This window comes from Harpia harpyja, chromosome 18 (genome assembly GCF_026419915.1).
Source record: "Harpia harpyja isolate bHarHar1 chromosome 18, bHarHar1 primary haplotype, whole genome shotgun sequence".
NCBI classification, from domain to species: domain Eukaryota; kingdom Metazoa; phylum Chordata; class Aves; order Accipitriformes; family Accipitridae; genus Harpia; species Harpia harpyja.
In genome coordinates this window covers 6,838,863-6,865,344 of record NC_068957.1, presented here as the reverse complement: position 1 = coordinate 6,865,344, position 26,482 = coordinate 6,838,863, and the positions used below count along the sequence as shown (strand labels likewise).

At 38.2% G+C, this 26,482-nt stretch overlaps 1 protein-coding gene across 2 annotated transcripts in view; it reads right to left on the bottom strand.

Annotated features, from left to right (window-relative positions):
- Window positions 1–5,392: 5,392 nt before the first annotated feature.
- Window positions 5,393–26,482, bottom strand: part of THOC2 (THO complex subunit 2) — a 56,759-nt gene continuing 35,669 nt past the window's right edge. For both annotated transcript variants that reach the window (XM_052813152.1, XM_052813153.1), the window contains 18 exons: window positions 25,889–26,053; window positions 24,914–25,189; window positions 24,324–24,465; window positions 21,692–21,849; window positions 19,926–20,054; window positions 19,262–19,393; window positions 18,994–19,178; window positions 18,058–18,242; window positions 17,646–17,748; window positions 16,820–17,256; window positions 15,925–15,983; window positions 14,371–14,406; window positions 9,899–10,036; window positions 9,483–9,552; window positions 9,249–9,406; window positions 8,524–8,600; window positions 8,375–8,423; window positions 5,393–6,253 (listed from right to left, as the gene is read on the bottom strand). In XM_052813152.1, coding sequence (XP_052669112.1) covers window positions 8,396–8,423; window positions 8,524–8,600; window positions 9,249–9,406; window positions 9,483–9,552; window positions 9,899–10,036; window positions 14,371–14,406; window positions 15,925–15,983; window positions 16,820–17,256; window positions 17,646–17,748; window positions 18,058–18,242; window positions 18,994–19,178; window positions 19,262–19,393; window positions 19,926–20,054; window positions 21,692–21,849; window positions 24,324–24,465; window positions 24,914–25,189; window positions 25,889–26,053 — 2,478 coding nt within the window. In that variant the 3' untranslated portion in view covers window positions 5,393–6,253; window positions 8,375–8,395. The remainder of the gene's footprint in view (window positions 6,254–8,374; window positions 8,424–8,523; window positions 8,601–9,248; window positions 9,407–9,482; window positions 9,553–9,898; window positions 10,037–14,370; window positions 14,407–15,924; window positions 15,984–16,819; window positions 17,257–17,645; window positions 17,749–18,057; window positions 18,243–18,993; window positions 19,179–19,261; window positions 19,394–19,925; window positions 20,055–21,691; window positions 21,850–24,323; window positions 24,466–24,913; window positions 25,190–25,888; window positions 26,054–26,482) is intronic.

The window sequence follows — 26,482 nt, the reverse complement described above, 5'->3', positions numbered from 1 at the left end:
ACGCCAGAAAGCCAGGCCCGCTCCCCGCCATGGCTCCATCTCCCTGGTGTAAAAAAACAATCCCCCGAGCCCAGCACTGTGTTTGCGTTGAAACTAGGAGACGGTGGCGAGGGAGTTGGAATGGTGTCCATCTCCTTCAACACCAGAAAACCCCTTTTCAAGCCGAGAGGCTTGAAGCTGCAGGCCGCGGGTCTCTCTCTCCACACGCTGCCGTTGTTCGGAGCAACACTGACATGCAGCGGCCAGTGAGGGCGGGAAACGCTGCGTTTTTGGGGGGGGGGGGGTGGGGGGGTGTCCCCCATCCTAAACCCGGTTCCCGGCAGAGCTGGAGCCTGGGGGCTGCGAGGCGTGTGAGGAACTGAGCCCCCCCCCCAGCCAGCCCAGGTGTCCCCCAGTTACAGCCCAGTACACAGCCCCCACTGGAGAAAGGTAGGTCCCAGCCAGCCCACCCCCCCCCGTTTCTACCTCAACAGCACCCTGGTTTTTGCGCCCGTTGGAGCCCAGCTCCACCAACTCTTTCCCACCCGAGCCGCGGCGACAAGTTTCAGCGCAAGGCTGGCATTTTTTCTGAGAGGGAGAGGTGTTTGCTGTGTGCTCAGGGAGCAGATTTTAATATCGTTCGAAGCTTTTCGACAAATATTGGATTTGAATTCCAAATATGGGCTGAGCAGGCTAATTACCAAAAACCTACAAAATTAATGTAAGAGCCACAGTTTGATCTGAGGCAAATAAATATAAATGGTATTTATTTAATATTCCCCTGCACTTTAAACAAGGGAAGTTTGCCATATTCAGGCAAAATAGCTTATTATAAAATAGCTGAAGCTGTGACCTATTGCAGATGCTGTAGATTACACAGAGCGATTAGAATATCACATCAGACAGGCCACGCCAGAAACGGCGCTCAGCTCCTGGTGCTTTGTACCCGGTTTTCCCGGGGGCCACCCCCCCGGCTCGCCCCCCCTGCCAGGCCGGCCCTGTCCGTTCTTCCCCACAACCTTCAAATTTAGTTGATGGGGTCGATGACCGTGCCAGTGGCTCTCATAGCTGTGCATCCCGGCCAGCTCTGGAAACAGAGTCCTCCTCTTTCCGTGCTTTCCCCAGCCCTCCTGGACTCACTGACACCCCCCCCCCCCCCCCCTCCCACTCCAGGTCTCTGGCCTTCCCCCCAGCCACGAGCTGTGCTCGAGATACAACTCCCATCGCCAAACAGCCCTAAACCCTCACTGATGGCTCCACACGTGCAGCTGAGTCCCAGCAGAGACCCACGCGGGGAAGGAGGACCAGCTTTCTTTTGGAAAGTTGTCTTGGGGGAGAAAACCCTCCCATAGCTGTTCCTGTGGCCCCTCTCAGGAAATCAGGATGTTGCAGAGCACATCCGAGTTATCCCAGCTACAGCATGTGCTTTCACAAACTTTAGTAATTCCCTCCTGCGGTTTGCTGCTGGCGTATCGCTGCGCTTGCCGCACCAGCAACAGGGTCAGCGTAAGCATCCCGCATCCCTCCTCCTCTCCCACCGCTGCAAGCAGCACCCTGCTGCTGCCATGTCAGCGGGCATCGCTGGTGAGGGACGAAACCTCCTGTCAGGGTAAGTACGCCATTCCTCGAAGCCGAATTTTAAATGATGGTTTCAATTCCCATTTAAGTGTCTGGGCTGACAGGGAGTCTTCTGTTTAGGTTGGAAATTACACTATATTCAGAGACCCCCAGGGTGACCTTTTTCTTTGGCCAGCTCCAACCCCGTCTTGGTGTGCCCAGCCGGCTGCCATGCGCGCAGTCAACCGGCCAAAGCCTCATCTCATTTGCACTCCAGTAAATCCCAAGGACTAGAGTGACTTTGATGGATGTATTTCATTTTAGACTGCCCTAATGAGTTAATTAAAAGCACCTGAGTATTTAGCTGGGTTAGTCTCCTTTTTAGTAATTCTTCCTCACCTCTAATTAGCTGGGTAACTCTTACCTGATTCCCTTCCCAATTTGTCTGTGTCTTTCTTGCACTGCAGGACAAGGGTTTGTAATCTTCCCCAATTCATTCAGAAATAGCCTCTAATTAATAAGGACAACGCTAATCAGACGAGTTTTACTGATCAAGTCTATAAGCATTTACAATTTCTTAATATTCAATACTTTCAAATACAGCCACCAAGATGACACCCTCTGTCCCAAATCCCAGATTACTGAAGACAAAAACTGACCTTCACAGAGCACCAGGGATGCTCAACTTAAACCAAAAGTTTCCTTTCTCTGGATTATTTAAATACAAGCCAACCAAACCACACCAAAAAACCAAAACCCCACAATATTTACAGGACAAGTAAGCCTCTGTGTTTAATAGTACTAATACTTGATACAAAAAAGTTAAGTTTTTATCATTATAGTCAGCAAATATTCTATTAGTTATAGGTTTGCTTTTGTTAACATTGAATCCATGCAAAAAATCTATTTCTAAACACTCTGGGAATAAACCAAATTAATTTACTTTATGGACAGTACCTGTAGGCCAAGATCATCTTCTGCAATTAAAAATCTGTCAAGTTACAACTCCTTACAAGGCAGTAATTTTAAGCAGGCACGTGTTCCATCTCCTCGCAGTCCTGTCACATACTTCAGTGTCAACAGTGTCACACACTGAGGCCTGGCAATAGTTCAGATGCCCATCACCTCTGAAAACACCCAGGCTCATCGCTTCAGGCACAGACAAGGGCACATTAAACATTTTTTTAAACAGAGAAACAAGATTCTCAAAGGAGAAAAAAGATCCTATACTGCAGTTATTTAAAAGGTCTTTATGTTGTTGGCATAACATTTTCCCCATTGTTTGTCACATATTTTGTGAACCATCAGTTGTTTTAACCACCAGTTAAGACAGCTAATTCATGATGAAGTTTTATTAGGCTTGATACCGTTAAACATGCTATCAGTTTAGCACAGGATGTACCTTACACATTTTACTATTTTAAAATAGTCGTTATAGGCAAATTCTAACCAAACACCGATCGAGCTCCACAGAAACACTGACTCTCGAGCCAAACCACACTGCCTGCCTCAGCTTGATCTGCTGATGATGTACAGTCAGACTCCTGTTTGTCACCAAAGAAAGTTCCTCGACAAAGAAATGACCCTCAGAAACTCGAGCTCCTCATATATGATTTTTTTGGACAAGGGGAGAGTAGGACAGGAAAAAGCAATACAGGTGCAACACTCCATATACAGCAAAAGTGTTGTTTAAACACAGCATACAGCAATTAACTTACCATTTAAAATAAGATTTAAGTCTTCAATGTCACCCTTATTTCCTTGTGCACTTGTATTTTGAAAGCACACATAAACAGCATATTGAACATTTAAATCTATTAAGCATGTTTCTCAGAAAAATCATTAAAAATTAGTTTGCTCTGACAGAGTGGTATTTTATACACTTCCCCGTGAGCAAACCCCATTTCCCAAGCCTGTTCAATAAGGACCGATCTCCCCACGTAAACTTAAGTTGATTTGTATCAATTTCACTAATAAGCATCAATGAACCTCCTTCTGGGAAGACGGGGCCAACAGAAAGTGTTTATGGGAATCATTGCTGCTACCACCGTAGTGCTTAGCAGAGGTAAGCAGAATTAAGGCAACAGAAGCCAGCACGGTACGCTGATGGTAGTAATACAAACCGCAGCAGTCCAGCAGGCAGAATGACTTCTCTGCTTGTTAATCCGAAAGGGAAACCTTGAAAAACATGATCATCCTTTCCTGTTAGAGATTATAAAAAATGAGAACACGCTCCTTTATGTAATCTTTCCAGTATTATAGGGACTGGGATACATTACAGTCCTGGGAGAAGTTGTACCTACAAAAAATCTCAGTCTTTCTTATCAAGATCACCACTTCATGGCACTTAAATCTTTCAAGCTTAGATCCCACACCTTCTCCAAGAAACTGGTCCTTAACTTGCATGACCTAATCTTTTAAAAGATTAATTATTCAAATTAAAGGGATTACGATTAGCTTTGTATTTGCTGCGCCTTTTAAAAATAGAGGCAAACTTCACACTAGCCTTTGGGCAGCAGCTGGGACAGCTCTCACTGCTTCTGCTCGCAATCTTCTGAAGCTGCACAAGGACCACAGCTGTAAGGTTTTACAGTTCTGCTAGTATTTCAGTCTTAATAATGTGAAACGCCTCCTACTGGCATCAGATCCTCTCCTCCACACCCCAACATGGTTTTATTGCATCGATTTTGAAAAGTAGATCCTTACCAAAGGGATGAAGAGCAGAATTTGGATTTAAAAAGAACACAGAAATAAACCCAAAGGCTGAAGAGGAACTCCTTGGTGCAGTCTGATACTACAATTCAACTGATTTGGTACGTAAATGCCACCAAAAGGGGAAGTTTTCTCTCCCCCTCCAGGTCACCACTTCTTCTCTCACACCTGCTGACTGCAGAAGCACAGGAGGACTTACGAGGGGTTTACAGAAAGCTGTCCATCTCACAGGGCTCCAGGCAAACAAAGGAGCAAACACACTCGAAGTTGCAATCAGTCCTGCAGTCCCTGGAGTGAGAATTGGCTGTAGAGAACGAGCACGAGAGACGCACCATCTCCAAAACTTCACAAGAATCTAGCTGTAACAGCAGGTCCTGCTTTTTGGTGAATACACATTCGTTGGGTATTTAAACTGCTGTACCCAGGCCAAGAAAGCTCAGCTTCCAATTATACCTTTTTAATCCCTAAAGAGCAAACAAAGGCTCTAGACAAGACATTGGGACCTCCCCTTCTCCAAAGGTGGCAAACGGGTATTCTTTCATAACTCACATTTTCTAGTTTAAACAAACTAGTGATCACTTTTACAGAAGGAAATCCACACCTTTGGGGCAGGGGTGGAAATGAGTCATGAATGTGACCTAAAGACTTCCAGACCTGAAGATTTCTTACCCAGGTGAACATATGAGATGGCGGCTTCATCGACATGACCTACCATGCTATGTCAGAAGCCAGGCAGAGTCCCTTTTTTGTCAGGCATTAAACTAAACTGGTCAAACTAAACCAAGACATTTTTGAAGACACTCTGTAAGTCAGTCTAATTTAAATAAATTAGGAAATGGGGAAAAAAAAAAGTACCAGAGATTTTAATGAGCTTTGGATGAGGCACAAATGCCTCAAGGGAAAGATGTAAACTTGACTGAATGCAGGAAGGCAAACCCCGAGCTTCTCAAAACCACTGGAGAAGCATAACACATCTGTCACTTTACACTAGGCATCGCACTGTGGAAAGAACCCTTTGCATCTGATCAGCAAGCAGATACAGAGGGCTCATAAGCAGAGACAGAAAACACCCTCCCACAATTCCAACTAGTATCAAATTTTCAGAACAACACATAAAGCAATGAAGTGACCACACAGAGAATGATTTACGACCCATTGAGAAAACTATTGTTTATTTAGAAAAAAGGTTACACTGGTAGAATTCAGCAGATAAAAAATTTTTTTTTTTTTTTTAAAAATGTCATTGTGAAACTTTTCAGATTAAAGTTCAGCAATACAAAGCTCCTGTAGCTGTAATTGAAACTTCATTTATTTCAGTTTTGAAGAGAGCATTTCCAATCAATCTAAAAACAACATAACAAACAAAACGTGTGGCAAGGGACAACTGAGCACAGGTTTAGGTTGGGATGGAAGGGACAGGGTTCATTCTTTTGTTTCTTTAAACAAGTCAACGTTGTACACAATATACAAATAATCCCTAAGCCTTGCATGAAAACAGTGCTCCCACTTGACTTTTTTTTTTTTAGTCACGGATATTAAAAACAGGCCAAGTAATAAATAAAAACTGAGTTTAAATGAGGTAAATCCAAAAAGGTTCAATAACTGTTTATTCATGTTTTTCAAACATCTAAAAGAATGCATTTCAGATTGAAAGAATTACTAAACTCAGGCAGTATTTTCGACAACCTAAAGTGGAACTCTGTACACATGAAACCTCATTTGCACTATGGCAACTGTTTGTTTGCAGCACATTGTGCTAAAATATGGAATAGGTAACACTTTCAGCCAGGTACTGAAAATAAATGTGTAAGAAACTAAGCAACAAGTTAAAATACAGTAATGTACAACTCAACAATTAAATCCTCAGCATGGGGAAATAAAGCAGAGAACTGAATAATTTAAGGAGATGCAGATGGGTCCTCTTCATTCACAAATTTCTGTGCAATCTATACTCTGGAAAATACATTTCTGGTCACAGCTGGATATCTTCCCATTTCAATCTCACCTACAACAAAGGCACACATAATTGGAATTAGATGTTGTTCAAATGAACACTCATCTCACAACTTAGCATTTTATTCCATTCACAATTCAAAGAATGAGGGGGAAAATAAAACGATTTTCATCAGTCAGCCATTCCCTCACTCTAGCTTAATCCACAGAACTATATTAATGTGAGCACTGCATTGTAAGTAGTGAAACACTAATTTAAAGATACAAATAAGAAACAAGTAGTCACTTGTGAAGGTAAAAACTCTTTTAAAGTACAACTCCCTCAAAATGTTACTATCTCTAAATGAGGCAAAAAATAAATGCAGTCAATCAGATGTTGTACATTAGGAAGAATGTTATAAAAGACTTAAACCGGAACACAGGATTACATTCCACAACCATGTTGCTATGAAAAGCATTTTTTCATACTTCACTATGCAAATGATGGGGTGTTGTCAGTATTCTAGGCCAGATGCTTCAGTTTAGCCCATTACACAGCTGGATGTGAATTTTACTGTGCAACTGACATTTACCTAAGCACTTGTTGCTTAAATCATGATGTAATCATAAAAACAGTTGTGCTTTTTTAATTGATGACAATCCTCACTTTATATTGAATTGCTGGTCAAGATAAAACTTCACACTTCATTATTAAAGAAGCTGCAAGTCCTCAGTAGTGAATTTCATCTACCAAGATACCTTTTTTTTTCTTTTTTTTGTCTCTCAAACATAACATTTAAAGAAATGGGGAAAAAAACCCTGGGATGCATCCACAGCAATCAGACAATAATGGCTATGAAGGACAAAGAGTCAAAAAAATTCCATGATATTCCTTCCAAAGAGTGCTCATAATTTTCAGTTTGGAAGCTATTCACAGAAGCATCTTTTATTATTTCCAGAAGATAAAACAAAAAGAAATAGTTCTAAGAAGCAATAACCTGAACTCCTACCCTTTTTTTTCCACCAACACCCTCCAAAAAGCACATGGTATCAGCATGAGCTTTGTTACCCAAAACCCCTCCACACATTTGCCCTCAGACTCAGTGGCTGAACGAGCAATGTCACCAAATTAAATTTGAGACCCTTTTTCCAATAATCCCCCCTTTGCTCTGTGAGGGCACAATCCACGCATGGAGACTTTTTTCAGAAGACACTTCTAGATGACTGGAAGATTTCAGAATTCAAATTCTGGGTTTTGCTTGTTTTGTTGGACCCTCATCGAAACACTCCTCTGTAAGTATTATACAAGCCATCCTATAATCCTTAGGCCTCTCGGAAAAGAATTCCCAACAGCAAAGCATCTACACCTTTCAGATTTGGTCTCCGTTCGTTTAGACAGACAAACAGAAGAACTTGGGACTATGTCATGGTCTTTCTCTGACACCTAAAGTAGGAACAGCCACTACAAGGAGCAAAGTTAAATTGAGAGTCTACAGCCAATAGATCTCTCCAGTAAGTTTTGCCATATAATATCACCTGAAGTATTCCCAAACATGATACCCATATAACTGAATTTCCAAAAAAATTATGTTGGAAGGGACCTCTGAAGACTATGCAGTCCAACACCCTTGCTCCAAAAGCAGAATTAACTAAGAGCAAGTTGCCCAGGATTGTGGCCTGCCAAGGTAAGTTTTGAACACCCTAAGGATGGCAGCTCTGCCACCTCTCTAGGCAAACTCTTTCAGTTTTTGACCACTCACAGTAAAAAGATTTCCCCCTGGCTCAAATCTTTAAATGGAATTCACAACAAATCATGTTTGTGAAAGGTAGCATCACTTTCTAGACCAGCCAAGACAGTCATGAAAACAAGACAAAATTTTCAGCCTCATCAATCCTTCTTCAGAATCTGAAACAAAGGACTTGTGCATTTAGAAACGTTGTGTTCCCCCTCTCTGTAACAGCATCAGTTTGATAGATAGTGGGATAGAACAACAAAAAAAAAAAGCAACAACAACAAAACCATACAAACAAAAAGACAACCACCCCCCAAAAATCCCCTCAAAACAACCAAAAACCCACCCTGGGTAACTTCAGCCCTTTCATACTCAGGCTGTTTTGTTTGTATATCCTTTACCAGTCAGAAGCCGCCACAGGAGGTATCGAGCCAAATGGAGTAAATCATAAAAATTTTTACCTTGACTGGAACAAATCTTCATTATCTGTGCTTGTCTGAAGATTTATGAGTAGATTCAACATTAAGGAAAAAAATATATTTTACTACATATAATAAAAAGGAAGCTCGCTTTCTGTATTTTTCTGAAATGTTAATGCGTAAAAGGATATTGTTTCTTTTCTTCTTTCCCTCCAGTACTGTCTCGTTTTTCTTTCTTTTCTGGTTTTTCTTTATCATGTCTTGATTCCTTTAAAAAATACACATACAGGAAATAGTTTATTATAGTATACATTGTACAGTCTGATTAGAAGAATTACACATATTTAAAGTTATAACCGGCTACAGCTAAAAAAAAATCATCAGTCAGAATGACAGTAATTAGCTTCTATGATTTCTGAGGTTATTCTAACTTTGTCTTACAGTTCTATGATAACCACTAAAGAATTACAACTGGGAACTATTGTTTGATGTTTTACAACTATGACTACAACATACTTACCTGTTTTCACCAAAAAAAAGCTGTGATGACACATGCACTTGAAAATTTGAATACAAGCAGACTAGTTTATATGTGAATCAATGCTGCTTTCACATACTTTTTCACCAAACCAGTCTGCAAATATTCTAGACTATTCAAAACCTAAAGTATAAGTTCTGAATTTTCCTGACTACTGCCAAAATGAACTATTCCTCCAATTTATCCTGCCAGGAGTGCCTGCTGAAATATTTAGAGCCACATGATACCAGAATTTCCAGAATAATTTTCCTACACATTCACAGCGTATCTTTTTAATTTAGGCCATGAAGCAGCAATAAAATTTATGAGAAAAGAATTGGCTTGTTCTGTCAACAACAACAAAAATCAAATCAACAAAGTGAGAATAGCTAATTTTACCTTTTTGCTGCCAGAAGAGCTCTTCTCCATCTTTTCTGCTTTAATTGAATCACCTTTCTCTTTTCCTGAAGATTTTGATTTGTTCTTCTCCTTCTCCTTTTCATTTAAGCGAGGGGAATCAGAAGGACTTTCACTTTTACTATGTTTTGAAGAACCAGCTAGAAACACAACAGAAAGTTGTAATTCACAACAAGTAAAAGCCTAACACAGACACACACAAAATAAAATACGTACTTGTCCCATTTTCCTCTTTGCGCCGTTTAGTTGAATCCTGTGGTACCTCTCGGTCACTGTTTGAATGATCCTGGCACCAAATACAATTATGCAGATGTTAGCAGATTAAAACATACTCCTGAAGTAGCACCTGCTTATAATGTTATTTTGGAAAAGTAATTTTTGAATACTTAAAATGCAACTGAGTTATTACATCTTGCATAAAGTTTCTTGAGATCAGTTTCGAAGGGAAATTTTGAATACATTACTGTAAACTGACCTTTGAAAAAGTAACAGAGCAAAAGAAAAACAACCCTGATATGGATCACTTCTGCTTGAATAGGCTGTACAACCAGTTATTACTGCAAGGACTTTGAACAGAAAGCTTTCCAAGTATGTACCAACTTTCTAAACTAGTTCATAAAAATTTCACCAACCCTTTTTCGATCTTTCCTGTCCTTTTCATCTTTCTTCTCTCTCTCTCTGGATCTTTCCCTTGACTTGTCCAAATCTTTCTTGTCCACTTCTCTCTCCTTACTCTTGGACAGTGTTGGAGTAGTGTGGTTAATGTAGTGCTGTCAAATTAAGGCAATATCACCAAATATTAATATGTATTTCTAGATGTGTAAATAAAAAGTCTTACTCTAATATAACAGATCTAGCTCAAAGAGCAAAATTAAACATTAGTATTTTACTAGCAAAAAAAAAAAAAAGATTGAAGACACTTTCAAATTTGTCATCTCTAATTTAACCTATAGCTTTGTTTTCTCAACTCCAGAAATGCAGGAACACTTTCTCTTAACTTAAACACATTAAATACACACAGCCTTGTTCACCAGTATTGTTTGATACATTAAAACAAATCAGATGTCAGTACTATTGATGCAGGACAGAGTACTATTGAAACAGGATAAGCAGATTCCTGGAGCGACTTAACACTTGCAATCTTGCCTGGAACAAGTGAATGGAATCCGCTGCTTAAACAGGTTCTAGTTAATTTTTGGAGAATAATCTTAATCCACGAAGTATTTAAGCCAATACTTTGAATAATGTGTTTTTTCATCTAAAGTAATACAAAACTCCACCTTAAGCCTAAACTTCAAATGATAAAAGCAGCTGAACATAGAAAAGAGTTATTTTTACTCTGTAATGTTTTCTAGATTGTTATTCCACTCTCTCTTCTAACTCATTTTTATAAGCTCTGTAAAACATACTAGTTTCACAAAGCTGAATATTTTTAATATAAACTGGGGTCCCAGGGGAGGAGAAATGAAAATAAGTCACAGTAATGTCAAGTGTAACACTTAACAAAGTTTAAATGCTAGTGTGTGTGTACATGCGTTTGTGTACACATAAGGTAGGTAGCACATGTATTATATAAATACCAATGCATTACAGCAAGTAATTCTGCCTTTTAAAATACAATTATATAGTTAGATCCAAGAAATATTTTTCATAAAATACCAATAAGAGCACATTTTAAATTAAAAACACCTTTCCTTGGTATTTTATATATTTAAGTTACAGCAACACACAGATTTAAATTAGTATACTTCAATCTTTCCCAGTTCCATAAGCTATCCATTTTATTTGGGAAAAAAATTAATATCTTTTAATTAAAATGTTCTCTGTATTTCTTTTTAGAGAGCCACCTTACTTAAAAGGACACCAAAGAAAGAGGTAAGTGGAAGATTAGTTTAGAACAATCTAGAAATCACTTGAACCAAATCAAGTATTGTTTCAAATAATTTTATTCTTTTAATTAAATTAATCCTGTCCTTTTCCAGTTCTGGTAAATGTTTAACCTACCAAAACTTGATGTTACTGGGCCTATGTTAAAAGTCACACTGACAATGTTAGGTCTCTTTTCCTTTTATTACTTAATGGGAATTTTACTATCCTTCTACGCCAGAGACTGAACCTTCAATACTCCTTTCACTAGATAATTTTCTTTCTGCTCTTTTCTTGTTCCATTTCATACACTGCCATTGCACAAGTAAATTTACCCTTGCTCCCTTTTTTGCTGTCAACTTTTAACAGTGACTTGCAAATACATTTTTACTACACAGCCCCATTCAGTTGTCTCCCAGAGATGATTTCCATGTGAGAAAGCAAACATGTAGCTCTGCTTTCTCCTATTCCATTTCTTAAGTTCGCATGGCTGTTCACGACAGATTCCACTGCCCTTCCACCATCCCAATACAGAGTTTTGGAAAACCGCATCCCTTCTACCCCCCTTTACAAGAAAAGGCTGGATTTAGCTCATCAGGCTTTACCAACTTGCTTCTAGAAATGCTGCTAACTGAAACCACATCAAATTTTGGGTACTGTTTTATGTTGTCTAACTTGGGCAAAGGCCAAAGCAAGAATGAACACAAACCTAACTCAAATCTGGCACCATTTATTTTATAACCTGCAATGTAAACCAATGTTTCAATGGTCTGGACCCAGAAACTGGGTAAAGTCAGGCATAAAGAAAGCTTCTAAATGTACAACAGCACTAGAGTTCTACTGACTTTCAATGGAAGATGAACTCATAAATCTTACAGGCTTCTGAATATCCCATCCTTTCCCCAAACAAGTACATGGCAGTAAAGAAGAGCATTTAACTCGTCTTACACCATGTATAGGGAACACTGTCAAGAAGTGCCTTAAGTCTGTTAGAATGGCACTGAAGAATGAAAATTAGTTCATTAAGTGAGAAAGAATAGAAAACAGCATTTAGAAGAGGAACGAAAGGGTCGGACACCGCCCATCCCCTGAGCACTTAGACAAATCCATGAAAAAGTCACACAACTCAATATACTTCCAGCTAAGTCTACACAAACACGTTATAGTTAATTCTAAAATTTAACTTCTCAAATTGACTAGAAAAATAAAGCCATTCGTTAATCACTTAATTGCAAATAGCTTTGCTTACCACATCAACATGTTAATTAGTAAAAGAAACAGTTTTAAATAAAAATTTAGCTTAACTAATGAAAACTTGAGTGAAGTTTCAATTAACCAGTTTAACCTCGACTAATACAGTAAGGGAGGGAAAAGTGAGATTATACAGACTACCATATACCACACTTCAGACAGATGTGAGCTCAAGACAAATATTATAGTCTTATTTCAAAAAACTTAAATATACAAGATACCATGACAATGATTTATAGATAATTTTTTGAAAGTATATGGATCCAATCTATAGACACTAATTTCATCAATTGTAAGAATCAAAGGATGCTTCCTATACACACTTTCCCTATAAGTAGGTATGGTTGGTACTGGAAAGATTCAATTAAAAAACCCCATCAGCAAGTGTCCATTATAAAGTCAGAGCTATTTTGAATTAAAACATATAAAGTGTTCTGAACACTTTGTTTATACAAAGAGAGCTACAAGTAAAACAACAGTGTAAGTATAGAATAGGAAGTGATAATCCATTATGCACTTTTAAATTAAGTGAATATAAGTAATCCTAGATAAACCTGTTAAGTTATCCAGAAAGTCCAAATGGTCAGCATTTTCCAAGTGATAAACATTTGTGCTATTTAGTTACATGTTAATACTGACTGCATAATCAAAAATCTTAATAGCAACTTTAAAAGATCCATTTCCTATTAGCCACATACCCTAACATATTAGCATGTTTACAGTATTTGCGACTGTTTCTATGCAAGTGGTTGAGTTTAAAAAAAGCAACAGAATAGCTGCAGAATCTGCCTAAAATACATTATTCCAAAATGTCATTCAACTCATATCCCACTCTACTCAGCGCTTGTCAGGCCACACCTGGAATACTGTGTTCAGTTTTGGTCCCCACTATACAAAAAAGATGGGGCCAGGCTGGAGAGCGTCCAGGGAAGTGTCACAAAGATGATCAAAGGACTGGGAAACCTGCCGTATGAGGAAAGGCTGAGAACTGGGTTTGTTCAGCCTTAGGAAAAGAAGGCTGAGGGAAGACCTTATCACCACTTTCCAGTATTTTAAGGGGGGCTACAAAGAAGATGTAAAAAGGGGGTCTCCAAGGGATCACATGGAAAAGACAAGGGGTAATGGGTACAAGTTACTCCTGGAGAGATTCCAATTGGACACCAGAGGACAATTTTTCACAATGAGAACAACCAGCCATTAGAATCATCTCCCCAGGAAGTGGTGGATTCCCCAACATCGGGCACTTTTAAGATTAGATTCAGCTGGAGAGGGTGCTGGGCCATCTTGTCTAGACCGTGCTTTTGCCAAGAAAGCTTGGACCAGGTGATCCTTGAGGTCCCTTCCAACCTGGTATTCTATGAACTCTTGAAAGCATTCTTTAACATACATTCTCCTAAGATACTGAATCTCAAGTACGTTTACAGGAAGCAAAAGCACAAAGATGATCATTTAGGAGGTTGTCTGTGATGCTTAGACATGTAGTACTATAGCACTAAAACATCAGTACAACAGCAGTAAGAGGAAAGAGCACTGACACTCCAGAGATAACGTCTCAAATATTTTTGGTTTTAAATAACTTTTAAATATTTTTTAATTGGTATCAAAAAAAGAACTAACTCTTCTAAGAACTATTTTAAGTATTCTATTACCTCTTCAGCCAAATAAATTGCTTTATCATAAGGACATTTCTACAAATTTACAAGTTTCAGAGAGGACCAGAAAAGATCTGACCCATTAAATCTCTTAAAAATATTGACAGAATGGTAAATTTCAGGGGATTTTCATTATGTTGCTTCCACATAACTAACCCTCTCTCCCATACAGAGGTGCTATATAGCAGACTGAAAAAACCCCTCCGTTACTACACTAGCATTTACAGGAACGGAATTTGAATTTTTCTGATGGGGTTTGCCACAAAACGAAAAGTTAAATTCTCTCTGCAACAAAACATGACAGTAAACTTTGGTGGTGTCTAAAAGATTCAAACCTTTGCTGAAGATTCCTTGAGTTCGTTGAGGTTGTCCTGTAGAAAATGAATGGAGATGACACGTAAGCTGGAATAGTTTTCAGAAACCAGAGGAACTTTGGGAAGCATGGCCGTACCCTTGAAACAAAAAACAGCTACTCCTTCTGGAATAAATCTTACGTTAATACTGTACACTGAATAAAGCTAGGAACTGAAATATTTTTTAAAAAGAAAGAAGGAGAGGAAAAAAAAAAGAGACAGTCATATCTATTCTCTAGACCCAATTATTAAGTAAACTACAAAATGTGTTTATATCTAATTCTTCATAAAACAGTGAAAAAACTCTCCCGCCAAGACAAAATAGAAAGAAAAAAAAGTCTTAACTCTAAATACAGATGAACCACAGGTGAAACAGGTTTAAAATGTTTTTAAACCTGTATCTTCTCCACTTTCAGTTAAATGTGGTAGAAGTCACTCCAGAATGACTTTACACTGCCATTTACAAAAAACAGGCAAGAAAAACTTCATAATTTTGAGTAGTTATCACTGTCACCTGCTTCCTCAAAACTAGTAACAGCTACTTGAGTTCTCCAAAATTAGCCTAAATCTTTCAAGCAAATCTTACATAGAAAAAGATGTACTCTTTGAAAAACCAGAAAAAAAGAAAAGCTTGTTCTAAAGTTGGTAAGATGGTGAAGTTTAAAGGCCCACATAATCCATCACAGTGCTCTTGATGAAGTATTAGTAACTTACAGTTTTAAATGTTCAACGTACTGCAAATTCAAAGATTCCATGAATATAGATGGTTTAGAAATAAAATAAATATGGAGCAAGGAATGGCTACCCTGAGTCTTCAAGTAGGCTACGCCCATGGTTTTGTGCTGCGCTTGAATGCTTGGGGTTTCTCTTTGCTGGGTAGTAGGCTTGGTTGCCACATCTGGTTTTATCGTAACGCAGGGCTCAACATGGTGGGAACCCATTGGAAATAAACAAACCTCGAAGGGAAGGTACAACAGAAGCTGCATGCGCACTGAATATACACAACTACAGGAGAACTGATCACCAAGGAGACTTTAAAATGGAACTCCTTTCAAGACTCCTCCTTAGAAGGCACATATCGGTATGATGCTCATCAAGAAGCCTGATGAATTCAGAGGTATCGTACATCCCGTATCATCCAGGAATCTTCAGTGCTATAGATTCTTCAATAGAAGTGCAGAAAAATATGCTCCACTCTGCTGCAAAGACTCATTTGCTTGTAGCTACCATTGCACTCCAAAAAAACTCACTGCTTAAAACAATGAGGCACTTCTGTGTAAAAATTCTCTTGCAATTTCCAAACACTATTTACAAAATTTGTGCTAGGTCCTTGAAGCATTATTTTGGTTAATTAAAAATATTTTTATAGAAAAAAAGACAGTCCGCCAATAAAGAAAAGGAATGCATTTTCTAATGCAACATAAAACCTCCAGTGGTTCCAGTGTATACTTGGCACAAAACTTGAAGGAAGTCGAACATTGGCATCCCAAACTTGTGAGCCTAACATGGGTGCTGCCTTCCTCAGGCTATACTAACCTTTACTGTTGAGGAATGTGATGGAGAAGAATGTGTATCAACTTTGCGGCGTTTTTGTTCTGAGGAAAGAAAAGAACAATAGCATTATTAAAACACATCTAAAGGAGGATAATGTAATAATATGGCTTTCTCAAGCACCAAAATAATTTAAGCTAGAATTCAAGTTTTACCACTACGTAAATTTTGTTTTTCTTGAGCTATCTAGAGTTACCAGCATGCCTTGACCATCTTTATGAAAGTTTGCAGGAAAAGCGTAATGTGAACAAACTGCTGCAAAATTATGCTAATTTCAAACTTCCACTTTATGTAAGTCTGTATCTGAATTTCAGAATTGCTATGAAGACCCTGAAAAGGTGAACTCAATGAAAAGCACTGCAACTCTCCTTTACCTGGTTTGCCTTCAGCAGTGCAAGTATAAAACTCAACACTGGCCTCAGACTATAAGAACTTAAAATACGAACATTAAGGATTTGTTAACCCCTAATGTAAGAAGGAACTGATAAAGCTTACTGTGTCCTTCTTAAGGACACAAAGGTCTACATCTTCCATATTGTCCATCTTTCTATGCAAAGGTATGATGAAGCTCTCCAAGTACGCTCTTGGGGTTTTTGCATTAAATCTTTGCAAAACTTGCAAGGCCACAGCTATACAAGTACATTTTAATAAAAGCCCATTAAGACTTACACTAAAAAAATAACAGGCTTTATGAAAATGAGCACTCACTGAAGACATGTGAAGTTCACACATTCACACAGTTTGCCTTTTGGAGATATCCTGACTACCTACTTTAAGCAATACTTTCTCACCATCTCTAGCATTTTTTGACATTCAGTTATTTTCCAGTGACACATTTTATTTTTCTAGACAAGAACAGAAATTAAATATGCAAACTTACCCCTTTCAGATTCTGATGTTTCTGATCGGGGAACAGGTGACTTCAAGGACCCAGCTACTGGCACCTTTTCTCCTCCTTTAGCATTTTCCTTGGATTTCATTTCCTTCGCTACATCTCTTTCTCTGGACGGCTCCTTCTCTCTCTCCTTTTCTGCAGCTGACTTTGACTCAATGATGGTAACAACTGTCTTGGATTTTTCTTCTTTTGAAGCTTTTTCTTCTTTCTTCACTTTTTCCTTCTCTTTGTCAGATTTTGGCGTTTTCTCCTTGATCTCTCTTGCTTTATCATCTTTGTTTGCCCGTTCTTCCTTTGGTTTATCTTTCCCATCTTTCCCAAGTGCCTTCATCTCTGGAGTGGCAGCTGGAGTCTTGTCTTTTTTTTCTTTATCTTTTTCCTTCCCGCTTTTTTCTTTATCATCTTTCTCTTTAGTAATTTTGCTGCACCAAAAATAAAAAGGCCAATTAGCATGTATACAAAACCAGCTCTAGTTTTATCACAAAAGTTTTACTTCTGATGTTTTGATAGAACCTCCCGAAGCAGTCACTGACAGATTTCAGATTAGCTGTCTCTTTATCAGAACAGCAACAAGCAAATGCTCTCATTTGTTTTATTTTTATTTAGCTAAAATGGAATGCATTTAACAACAGTGTCAGATCAGTACAGCTGTATATTTTAGAAGAAATAATCTCATTTATTAAACTTTGAAGAAATGGAAACTATTTATATAGAACCTGAAAGTAAAAAAGAAAAGGCAGGTCAGTTTCAAGTATAATTCTATCCTTTGGAAGGAAGAAAATACAGAATGTCAAAAAGTAGTTTTTCCCACCTATTAGAAGCACTGTTTCCATTGCTTGTTGTCACCTTCGGTGTAGCGTTGACAGCTTTATTAATAACTTTCACCACACCCTGAGACTTCTCCTTTAATTTATCTGTTTAAAAAAGAAAACAGCTTTATTTCAACAAGTTAATATACTCCCTACTGGTTAAAAACAAAACAAGTACCCCAGTACATTCATGTAAGACCATGTGTAGCTAGCAGTTAAAATAGGTAATTAACTGCAGAACACCCTCTCCCAAAACCAACTACAAATAAAGAACACACACTGACCCTATTTAGCATCACATTTAGATTTTTTTTTCCTCTTTTCAGTTTAATGAGCCAAATTTTGAGAGAGTAGCCTGTAACATCAGAAGAACTCTACTTAAAAAAAAAAAAAAAAAATTATAGGTTTGTTTACCAGTCTCCTCGGTAGTGCCTTCTTCCAGTCTAACTGTATTTATTGTGAGAGATGTAGGCATCCCAGCACCACCTGGCCCATTTTGCACTGTTGCAGCTACAGCATTCCTGGCAGGTGGGTCTTTGTGGTGGAATTCATTTTCTGGTATCATGAAAGGCTTCCTACTTTTCAACTGCCCAGAATAGCTGCAAGTCGCACAGATTGTTAAATATGCACAAACATAAAGCAAAACATGGGTTGAATCTTAAATGAGGATCTAATCTAACAGTTCATCTGTTATTTATTTCACAGTTTTTCCCAACTGATATGCAGCTTCTTCCCCTTTTATCCATGAGCTCAAAAGAAGGAGGGGGGGGAAACAAACAACCCACAACAAACAACAAAAAAAACCCCCAAAACCAACCCATTAGACACAGAAGAAGCCCTACCTCCACACCCTCTTCACCACCACCACACACACACCTGACAAACACACAGAAGAAACAGTCTACCAACAAAACTTAAAACTGTTAGGGAAACCTGAATTATCCCTCAAGCATACGTGGATGATTCTGCATTCATCACAGAGAGATGCAAAACATAACTAAGCATTGTAGTTTAGCATTTTAGAATCTTGCATCAATAGCCCTTGGCTGTCTTCGTTTTACTCTCCCTCTTATCTACTTGCTGCTATATTATGTCTCTAAAATTAAGCTATGCTCCTGTAAGTGGAAATCTTTACTATTTAAAGTGTTTTACTAGAGTCTTGTAATGGAAATTAGTGATCATCCAGCACAAAATGAAAGTTTTCATTCACACTGCCAGCCCTGAGATGCAGGATAGCGAAATCTTCTGTGATAAGGTAAAAATCAAATGTTAGGACTGTAACAGTTCCGAGTCTTTAGAAGCTTTTCATGATCCACTTTTAACCACTTTCTTAAAGTAAGGTGTTGTTACCCCATAGCCAATGCATATAGATCAGGTCTCTTCTCTTTCTCTTCCTGACATATCTTATGTACTCTTCTTTCCAAGGCTTGGCCCAGGTTCAGCACTTTTGGATACCATGGAAGGATTTTGGTCAGCACAATCAGGATATTTCTGATATGTGTATATTCACCTGTTTCAAGGCAGTGCACAGAAGCCTACAAGACAAATTAAATCTCATGAAGTTGGTTTGTTTTTTTAAAGCTTCCAAAAACCTAATTTTTTCAGCTTCTTTATTTACCTTAGTTAATTTATAGTGCCATTTGTGTACCACATGTCTAAAATTCTCATAATCCAATTGATCAGCTTTATTTCCACCATCAAATCCAGTTGCCCGTAATATAGTTAGGAAGCCTGGATAGTTGCCACACTCCTACATGCACGTAAAAGAAAAAAAAAAGAAAAAAAATCATTGTCGGGAAGCATAAAAACAGTCATTTGTAAAAGTTAATGATAACTGAAGCACCTTTTCACTGATTCTGCTAAAGACTAAGACACGATCACACTTTAGAAGACTTGCACACTTTTTTTTTTAAAAGCTTATTTATGTTGGAATCTTAGTTGTGGGTGAGAGAAAAGATTATTTGTAATTTAACTAGCTCTTGCAAGGAGTTTTGTGAGAGTTTCCATATGCTCCCTAAATTATCTTCAAGACAAGCTATGAGAAAATCAGAAATATAATTATTTTTTTAGCCACTGCATTTTTTTGACACTACACAAAATTCTGTTAAAACTACCTGAATTGCAGAAACTCAATTCTAAGATTACACCATCAGAAAAATTCAATCACACAGTGTTTTTAAATCTAACTAATGATTTTGCTAAACCCATTTTTATTGGGCCGAACTACACAAGTGGCCATTATATATTCTTATGACCAAACTCATTTTAATAACTTCACATACCTTTTCATATATGACTCTGTCACTATGCCATCTAGTCACAGTCTCCAGCATACAGCATAAAAACCTGCCATATCTACTAGCTTCATTTTCAGTGCAACTTGCAACTGTATATATAATATCAGAGAAAACCTGTGAATAGCAGTAATAAAAAGTTACAGTGACTTTACTGAATTACAAAAGGAACAAGAACAAACAAGAATTTCAAATTTCTCTCATCTAAACCACCATTAAGCTGGATTCTAAGTTTAAAGGAGATCTCTTATAAAATCATAGAATCATTTCGGTTGGAAAAGACCTTCAAGATCATCGAGTCCAACCATTAACCATGCCCGCTAAACCATGTTCTGAAGTACCCTGTCCACTCGCTTTTTGAGTGTCTCCAGGGATGGTGACTCAACCACTTCCCTGGGCAGCCCATTCCAATGTTTGACAACCCTCTCAGTAAAAAAATTTTTCCTAATATCTAACCTAAATCTCCCTTGCCTCAACTTGAGGCCATTTCCTCTTGTCCTAAATAAAATATTCTCAAGTTTGTTTTCAAGACTTTATTACCCAACCGCTGGTCCTTCACACAGCCCAGAGCCTAAGCACCGCATATAGCAGCTGCTGACACACAGTTTTCCATAGTTAAAGTGTGTCTTCATTGGCATATAACTGTTTTGTTTTCAAATTAGTAACTTACTTGAGCAGGTAGAAGTAAACACCCAGCCAAGCTGATGTGAAAGGATTTTTTTCCCTGGACTGCACAGGTTCATCAGATAGGCAATTGCACGAGCCCTATTTTTGTCACCTAGAACATGGACTGAGTATCTGAGTAAGAATGCTCTTTGGGACCCATGAAATCAAAGCAGATACCCACTTCAAATCTCTCATCTCAAAGGAAACCAGACAACCTTAATTGAATGTTCATATGAAAACAATCTTCACCATGATTTTTTTACAATACAGCCCCATACACATCCTTTTAATCAAAGCTCATAGTCAAATCTGTTATAACTGTAGAGATGATGCACTAACTTAATAATTTGATTTCTTATAGCAGTAAGTGCCAGAACAGTTCTGATACTCCGGAACAGTACAGTCAGCTGGTACTGTTGGAGCTGAATGCATCCCGCAAGATTCTTCCATCTATGTTCTCCACATTTTTCCTCCAGAGGAGCAAAAAGAATGGCTATATGAACAGTGAGAACAGCCTGAACTAATGCCTCCTCCAACTGCCCTGTTTGACCCAGAAAGTCAGGCTGCTACCTGCTATCAAAAGTACTCCCCATGTCGCCACTGGAGTCCCAGCAGTGATACAAATTAGTCCGCTGTCTGTAGCACCATTCGCCAGGGTCAGAAGGGTCCTAAAGATGCTACTTGGGGCAGGGGGGGGTGCAAGTATAAGCAAGTTGATACTACAGCAGTATGGCACACATAGCTAAAATGGGAGGGTTAGATGAGACCATAGAAACACAGACCACTGGAAGGTTGCAAAACCTGAATGCAACTCCTATGACTGCTAATGACTTTGCTCTGAAACTCTAGTCTCATTAGGATAAATCAAAAACAAAATTTCTTGAAAATAAACCCCTGAAGCTCTAGGAAAACTTGGTTTGTAGAATCTGAAGTACAAAAGGGAACTTTGACCTGTCACAGATTCTAGAATTAAACATAGGTAATGATTTTGTTTACCTCTTTTGGGAGGCAGGTGGGGTACTAGTTCTGCATGCTCATAATAGTAATTAAGTACATACACACACACACACACAGTTCTAGCTACTTACTCTGTCATAGCAGAGAAGTGTGGAGAAGTTGGGTGTTTTCTGCTGATGCACAAGTTCTACAAAGTGAGCACAATACACTGCATCGATTGCCGAAAAAATGCATCGAGGAAATATACATAACTGCAAAAATTTTGTGATAGTCTCATTTTTGGTAGACTCTTCAAAAACAAAGAAATTAAGAGAAAAAAAAAGAAAGATAGAAAGTTAATGGGTTAACACTCAGCTACTCTCTTCCCAAGAAGTTCAGTATCACACAACCATATTCTTGAGTTTGTACATAAGGCGGCTTGTATTCCAGACATATCTTCAGCACTGCTCAGAAAAAGTAAAAATAAGCTTAACTGTTTGAGGATGCAGGGGGAGGGCAGGAGAGTGCTTGTAGAAAATCTTTATTTGTTATTGGGAAAATTCTTCTGTTACACAATGGGGGAAAAACTGGCTCAGAAAAAACTTTGGTAAACTTCTACAACTGCTCAGATTCTGCACACTAGTGAAAGGAACACCATCTGCTACAACACTTGTTTTCTCCCTTCTAGATGGGGCTGACTTTCAGCTCAGTTTCCTTAGAAATGGATGAACATGCTGTCTATATACAATCCCTTAACAAGCATTCTTCCTATCAACCAAACAATTATAGGCATTTAAATAGAGGAACAGTCAGTCTTCAGTAAACCACCATCCCAAAACGCACACATTTTGTGAAAGTTTCATTCTACCACTAAGTAAAAGACTGCACTGTATGCTCAACCTGTTCCATTTGACCAACCACTGGTTGGTCAACACAACAGCCAAACACATACCCAAACCGGTCCCATGGCAGCTCTTGCCCGATTAACAAGGAGCGTAAAAACAAGCTGGGAGGGACGTACAGCACAAAAGGCAGGCAGGAAGAAAACAAACATATGGATGAAAGCACAGAACTGAAGACTGCAAATGGATGCCTTCAGAAGAACAGTCATGATCCTCATGAGGGCAACTGGTGTTTTTGCACTGGGATTCTTGCACAGGCTGCAGGGCACAAGTCATAAAACCCAGGATTACTTGCTTCGATTCTGTGATGCTCATGGAATAAAGCTTGTTCAATAAAGGACTGTCAGCTTTTACTTAACTAAAAATTTTATGTTGATCTTATTTAATCTCAGTATCTACCCCTCAAAGGTTATAACAAGCCTTTGACACTAAGAAAAATCAACCAAGAGAATCACAGCTCATAGAACAATCAATTGTGTAAGTTTTACTTCAAAAGTGTAAAAGTAAGCAGCCAGCCAGAATAGCTAGTTTCAGATTGCTAAAACTACCAATCTACTTATTCTGCCAAAAATTAACCTACTCTTAATGATATAACCACTCTATCAAAAGTATCTACACAAGAAGAAAGTCTTTTTTTAAAAAATTAAGTATTAATAATTTTTTAAAATAACAATTAAAAATACACTACAGTAGATGTGCTGTTCAATTTCCTCATATAGCACAATTACAGATAATTTCTTTCAATGGGGAAACTGCTGAAAAAGTTAAGTTCATCTCCTGATGCAACGCAGGGAAACTTCTTGCAGTTGAAGCCTGAGTACTCAAGAGCCAACAATAAGCCATTCCCCACACCCCACAAATGCGTGTGTTAAGAGTACACGTTTATATACAGATCATATCTACACAAACTATTTTCTACATGCCTTTGGGTGCTTCCTTAAGCAAATTTATCAATCAGCTCTAGACTAAGCTTCAGTCAGGTAGTAATTTTTCAACCAGTAATTTCATGTAGCTACTTAGCTGTCCGTACCAGTACATTAAATATTTATAGACAATAATCGTTCTTAATTTAACTGTCAGTGTTTCTTCATTAAATCAGTTGCGTGTATCTTACATGAGTCGGACAATAAAACGCTTTTCCACTGGATTATGCTAGCCTTCTTGGGACAGACGAACAACTACTTCCAGTTACAAACTGAAAGTTCTTCCAGAGAAAACTGACCAGAGAAAAACATTTCAGATTAACCACACTAGCAGAGTTCACAATCAATATAAAACATTGCAGAGGCTTTGTCAGAGAAAAAAGTTTGTTCTGCCTCCTGCATATCTGCCATATGAAACATTTGCATGCTGTTTCATTTCATGGTGCTGTTAGGCTGGCACAATACTTATCTTGTCATTGGAACAGGGTTTATGTTACCCCCCAAATACTGGCCCATTGGTCCTAATCGATTACAGGACTCAAACAAAGTAAGTTAACTCAAACCACTCATTGAAAGTTTACATGCCTATTTCTTGCAATGTAGCAATTATCCTAACTTAGCAGCATCCTAACTGCAGTAAATAAGCACAAGCCATCTTGTAATTACAACTTTCCACTGAATTGGTCAATCTCTTATTTATTTTCTAAATTAGTGCAATATTTAAAAGGTCCTGACATTGCAAGAAACAAAGAAAACATCTCCCTGAAAACCAACTACTTGGCATTTGCAGCAAAGACACACTACCTTCTAATTAAAAGTTTACCTTGCTAACAGACCTCAACACGTAGAGTTCAAATTTTAAAAACAACATTAAGAGTATTAGTGCAAGCTGAACTTTTAGTTCTGGGGACAGCGATGACTACAAAAACATCCAGAGTGTTTCATCTACACACACTTACTTGCCAGAAGCCAGTTATCCTTCTCTAGTTTCAGCCTCTGTAGAACCCTCTGCACATGCTCCAGCTGCTTCTTCTCTTCTTCAAGGAGCTTGTCCTGAAGAGCTGTGCAACGTTCTTTTTCTTTTTTCTTTTTATTTGGAGGCTAGAAAATGTCAATGCAACACACTTAGTATTATGCTAACACTTGCTATAGGTAGAGCAATTAAATTCCTGATAATGCTAAAGAATACTTGAAAAGCTTTCTATTTCACTAAATAATGTTCTGCTCTAGAAATCAACTGATTTTATGAACACTGGCTGACTAAGCTTGAAAGAAAAGTGAACAGCTAAACCACAGATACAGCTGTCAAAGACTGCTTTCTGAAACACAGATTTTCCAGTAATTTTCACTCAGTGAAGTCACTGATACTTTTAACGTGGGAATTATAAGGATGAGTCAATCTAAATGATGTGAATGTGACAAATCAGAATGGATGAATCAGGTGACAAAACATCCCAGATCTAAATGACCTTAATATAAGATTTCACAAAGAAAAAAGTCTTTCAAGGTTAGAAAGTTTAAACCAGACCATAAAATTATATAAACATACCATTTCCTGATTGTCATCTATGGCTTTCATCTGGACTTTAAGTTTATTGACTTCTCTGTCATAGCTACTATGTGGGACGGCAAGGTCATACATTGTCAAAGACCAGAATGTAGCATAAAACTGAGGGCTGATGTCGTCCCAGACCTTGGGAAGGTGCAGAGAAATTACAGCATCATGAACAGGAGCCATCACCAGCTCACACGATGTAATGTATTTGTGAACTTTGTGCTGCTGTTTATTTCCCTTCTCAGCTTTTTTTAGTTCATCATACTTAGACTGTGGATAAAAAAAAAAAAAAAAAAAAGAGAAGTTTGTAATCTTTCTACACAAACAATATAATTTAACTTTTACAGTATGATTTAACTTTTCTAAAAAACCTGTCTAAAACATTTACACACATGAAATGTCATTTATGTACACAAACCACTGAAGAACACCATACAGAACTTTTCGTATTCATCCATATTGGACAGATTTAACTTCCTTCACTGATGCTGCTACCTGTTGTTATCATAACATGTTATACTACACCGAGTAAAAGTTGCTCCTGATATTTAACGTTTTAGATGCAGGGATAAATTTATTTCTGACACTTCCTGAGATACCACACCTTTTGGCAGCTGCAGCATTTTCCTCCACAGCAAATAACCATCTAAAACATCTGCAGAAGAACTTACACAATTGGGGGGAACAGGAAGGGAGAGAACTACTGCTCACCCAAATCATCAGAAGAGAGAGATGACTTCATTAGCTACAACTTCTGTCAGTTGTGTGAAAGCTAACACATGGGCTGTACTTTCTATGAAGATAAAGGATAACCTGTTCCCAGCCCACAGCTGCTCTTTCTACCTCTACTCATAAAGCTTCTGCAAGTTTTATTTAGCAAACTTAAACTTTGGTTCCTGCTAAACGCATATATTGATAACATGTAATACAGCAGCACTAACAGCAGGCAAACAGAAGAGTTCTACTTACAGAAATATGGTGTGCATACATGGGTCTTGAGAGGAAAAACGCAGCATCATGAGGTGTGTGAAACTCATTACAGAGAACGTCAATAGAAGGCACTCGCTTAATGTAATCCTCTGTGCTTAGATTGGATGCTAAAAACCCACCAAATTGTACCAGGGTGTCATGGCACTACATGTGAAAGACAAAAAGATAGCAAACAGTATTATTTTGTTTAAAAGTGAAGTTAGGGAGAGATTGAAAGCTTTTTTTTCTTCTTTTTAGAAAAAGTTAACACCACATTGTAGAGCATGAATTTTCTCATGGCGGAAGAGATGCTAAATTTTCCATGCCACATACTTGTCACTCAATGCTGACTCAAATCTATCTGCACCTAAAAAAGACCCCAACCAAATGAACAAAAAACCACCCTACAAAAGCCAGCAGAACTGTAAAAGCATTCTACTCTACCAGAATGAAATGAAACTAGTTCCTACTGCTTAAGGCAGCAAAAGAATTCAATTCAGGCTGCTGCTTTAAAAAAAACAAAGAAGAAAGTTCCTCAAACAGAGTAAGATCAGAAAAAAATAATAGCTGACTTAAGAACTTTTTCTGACAAAG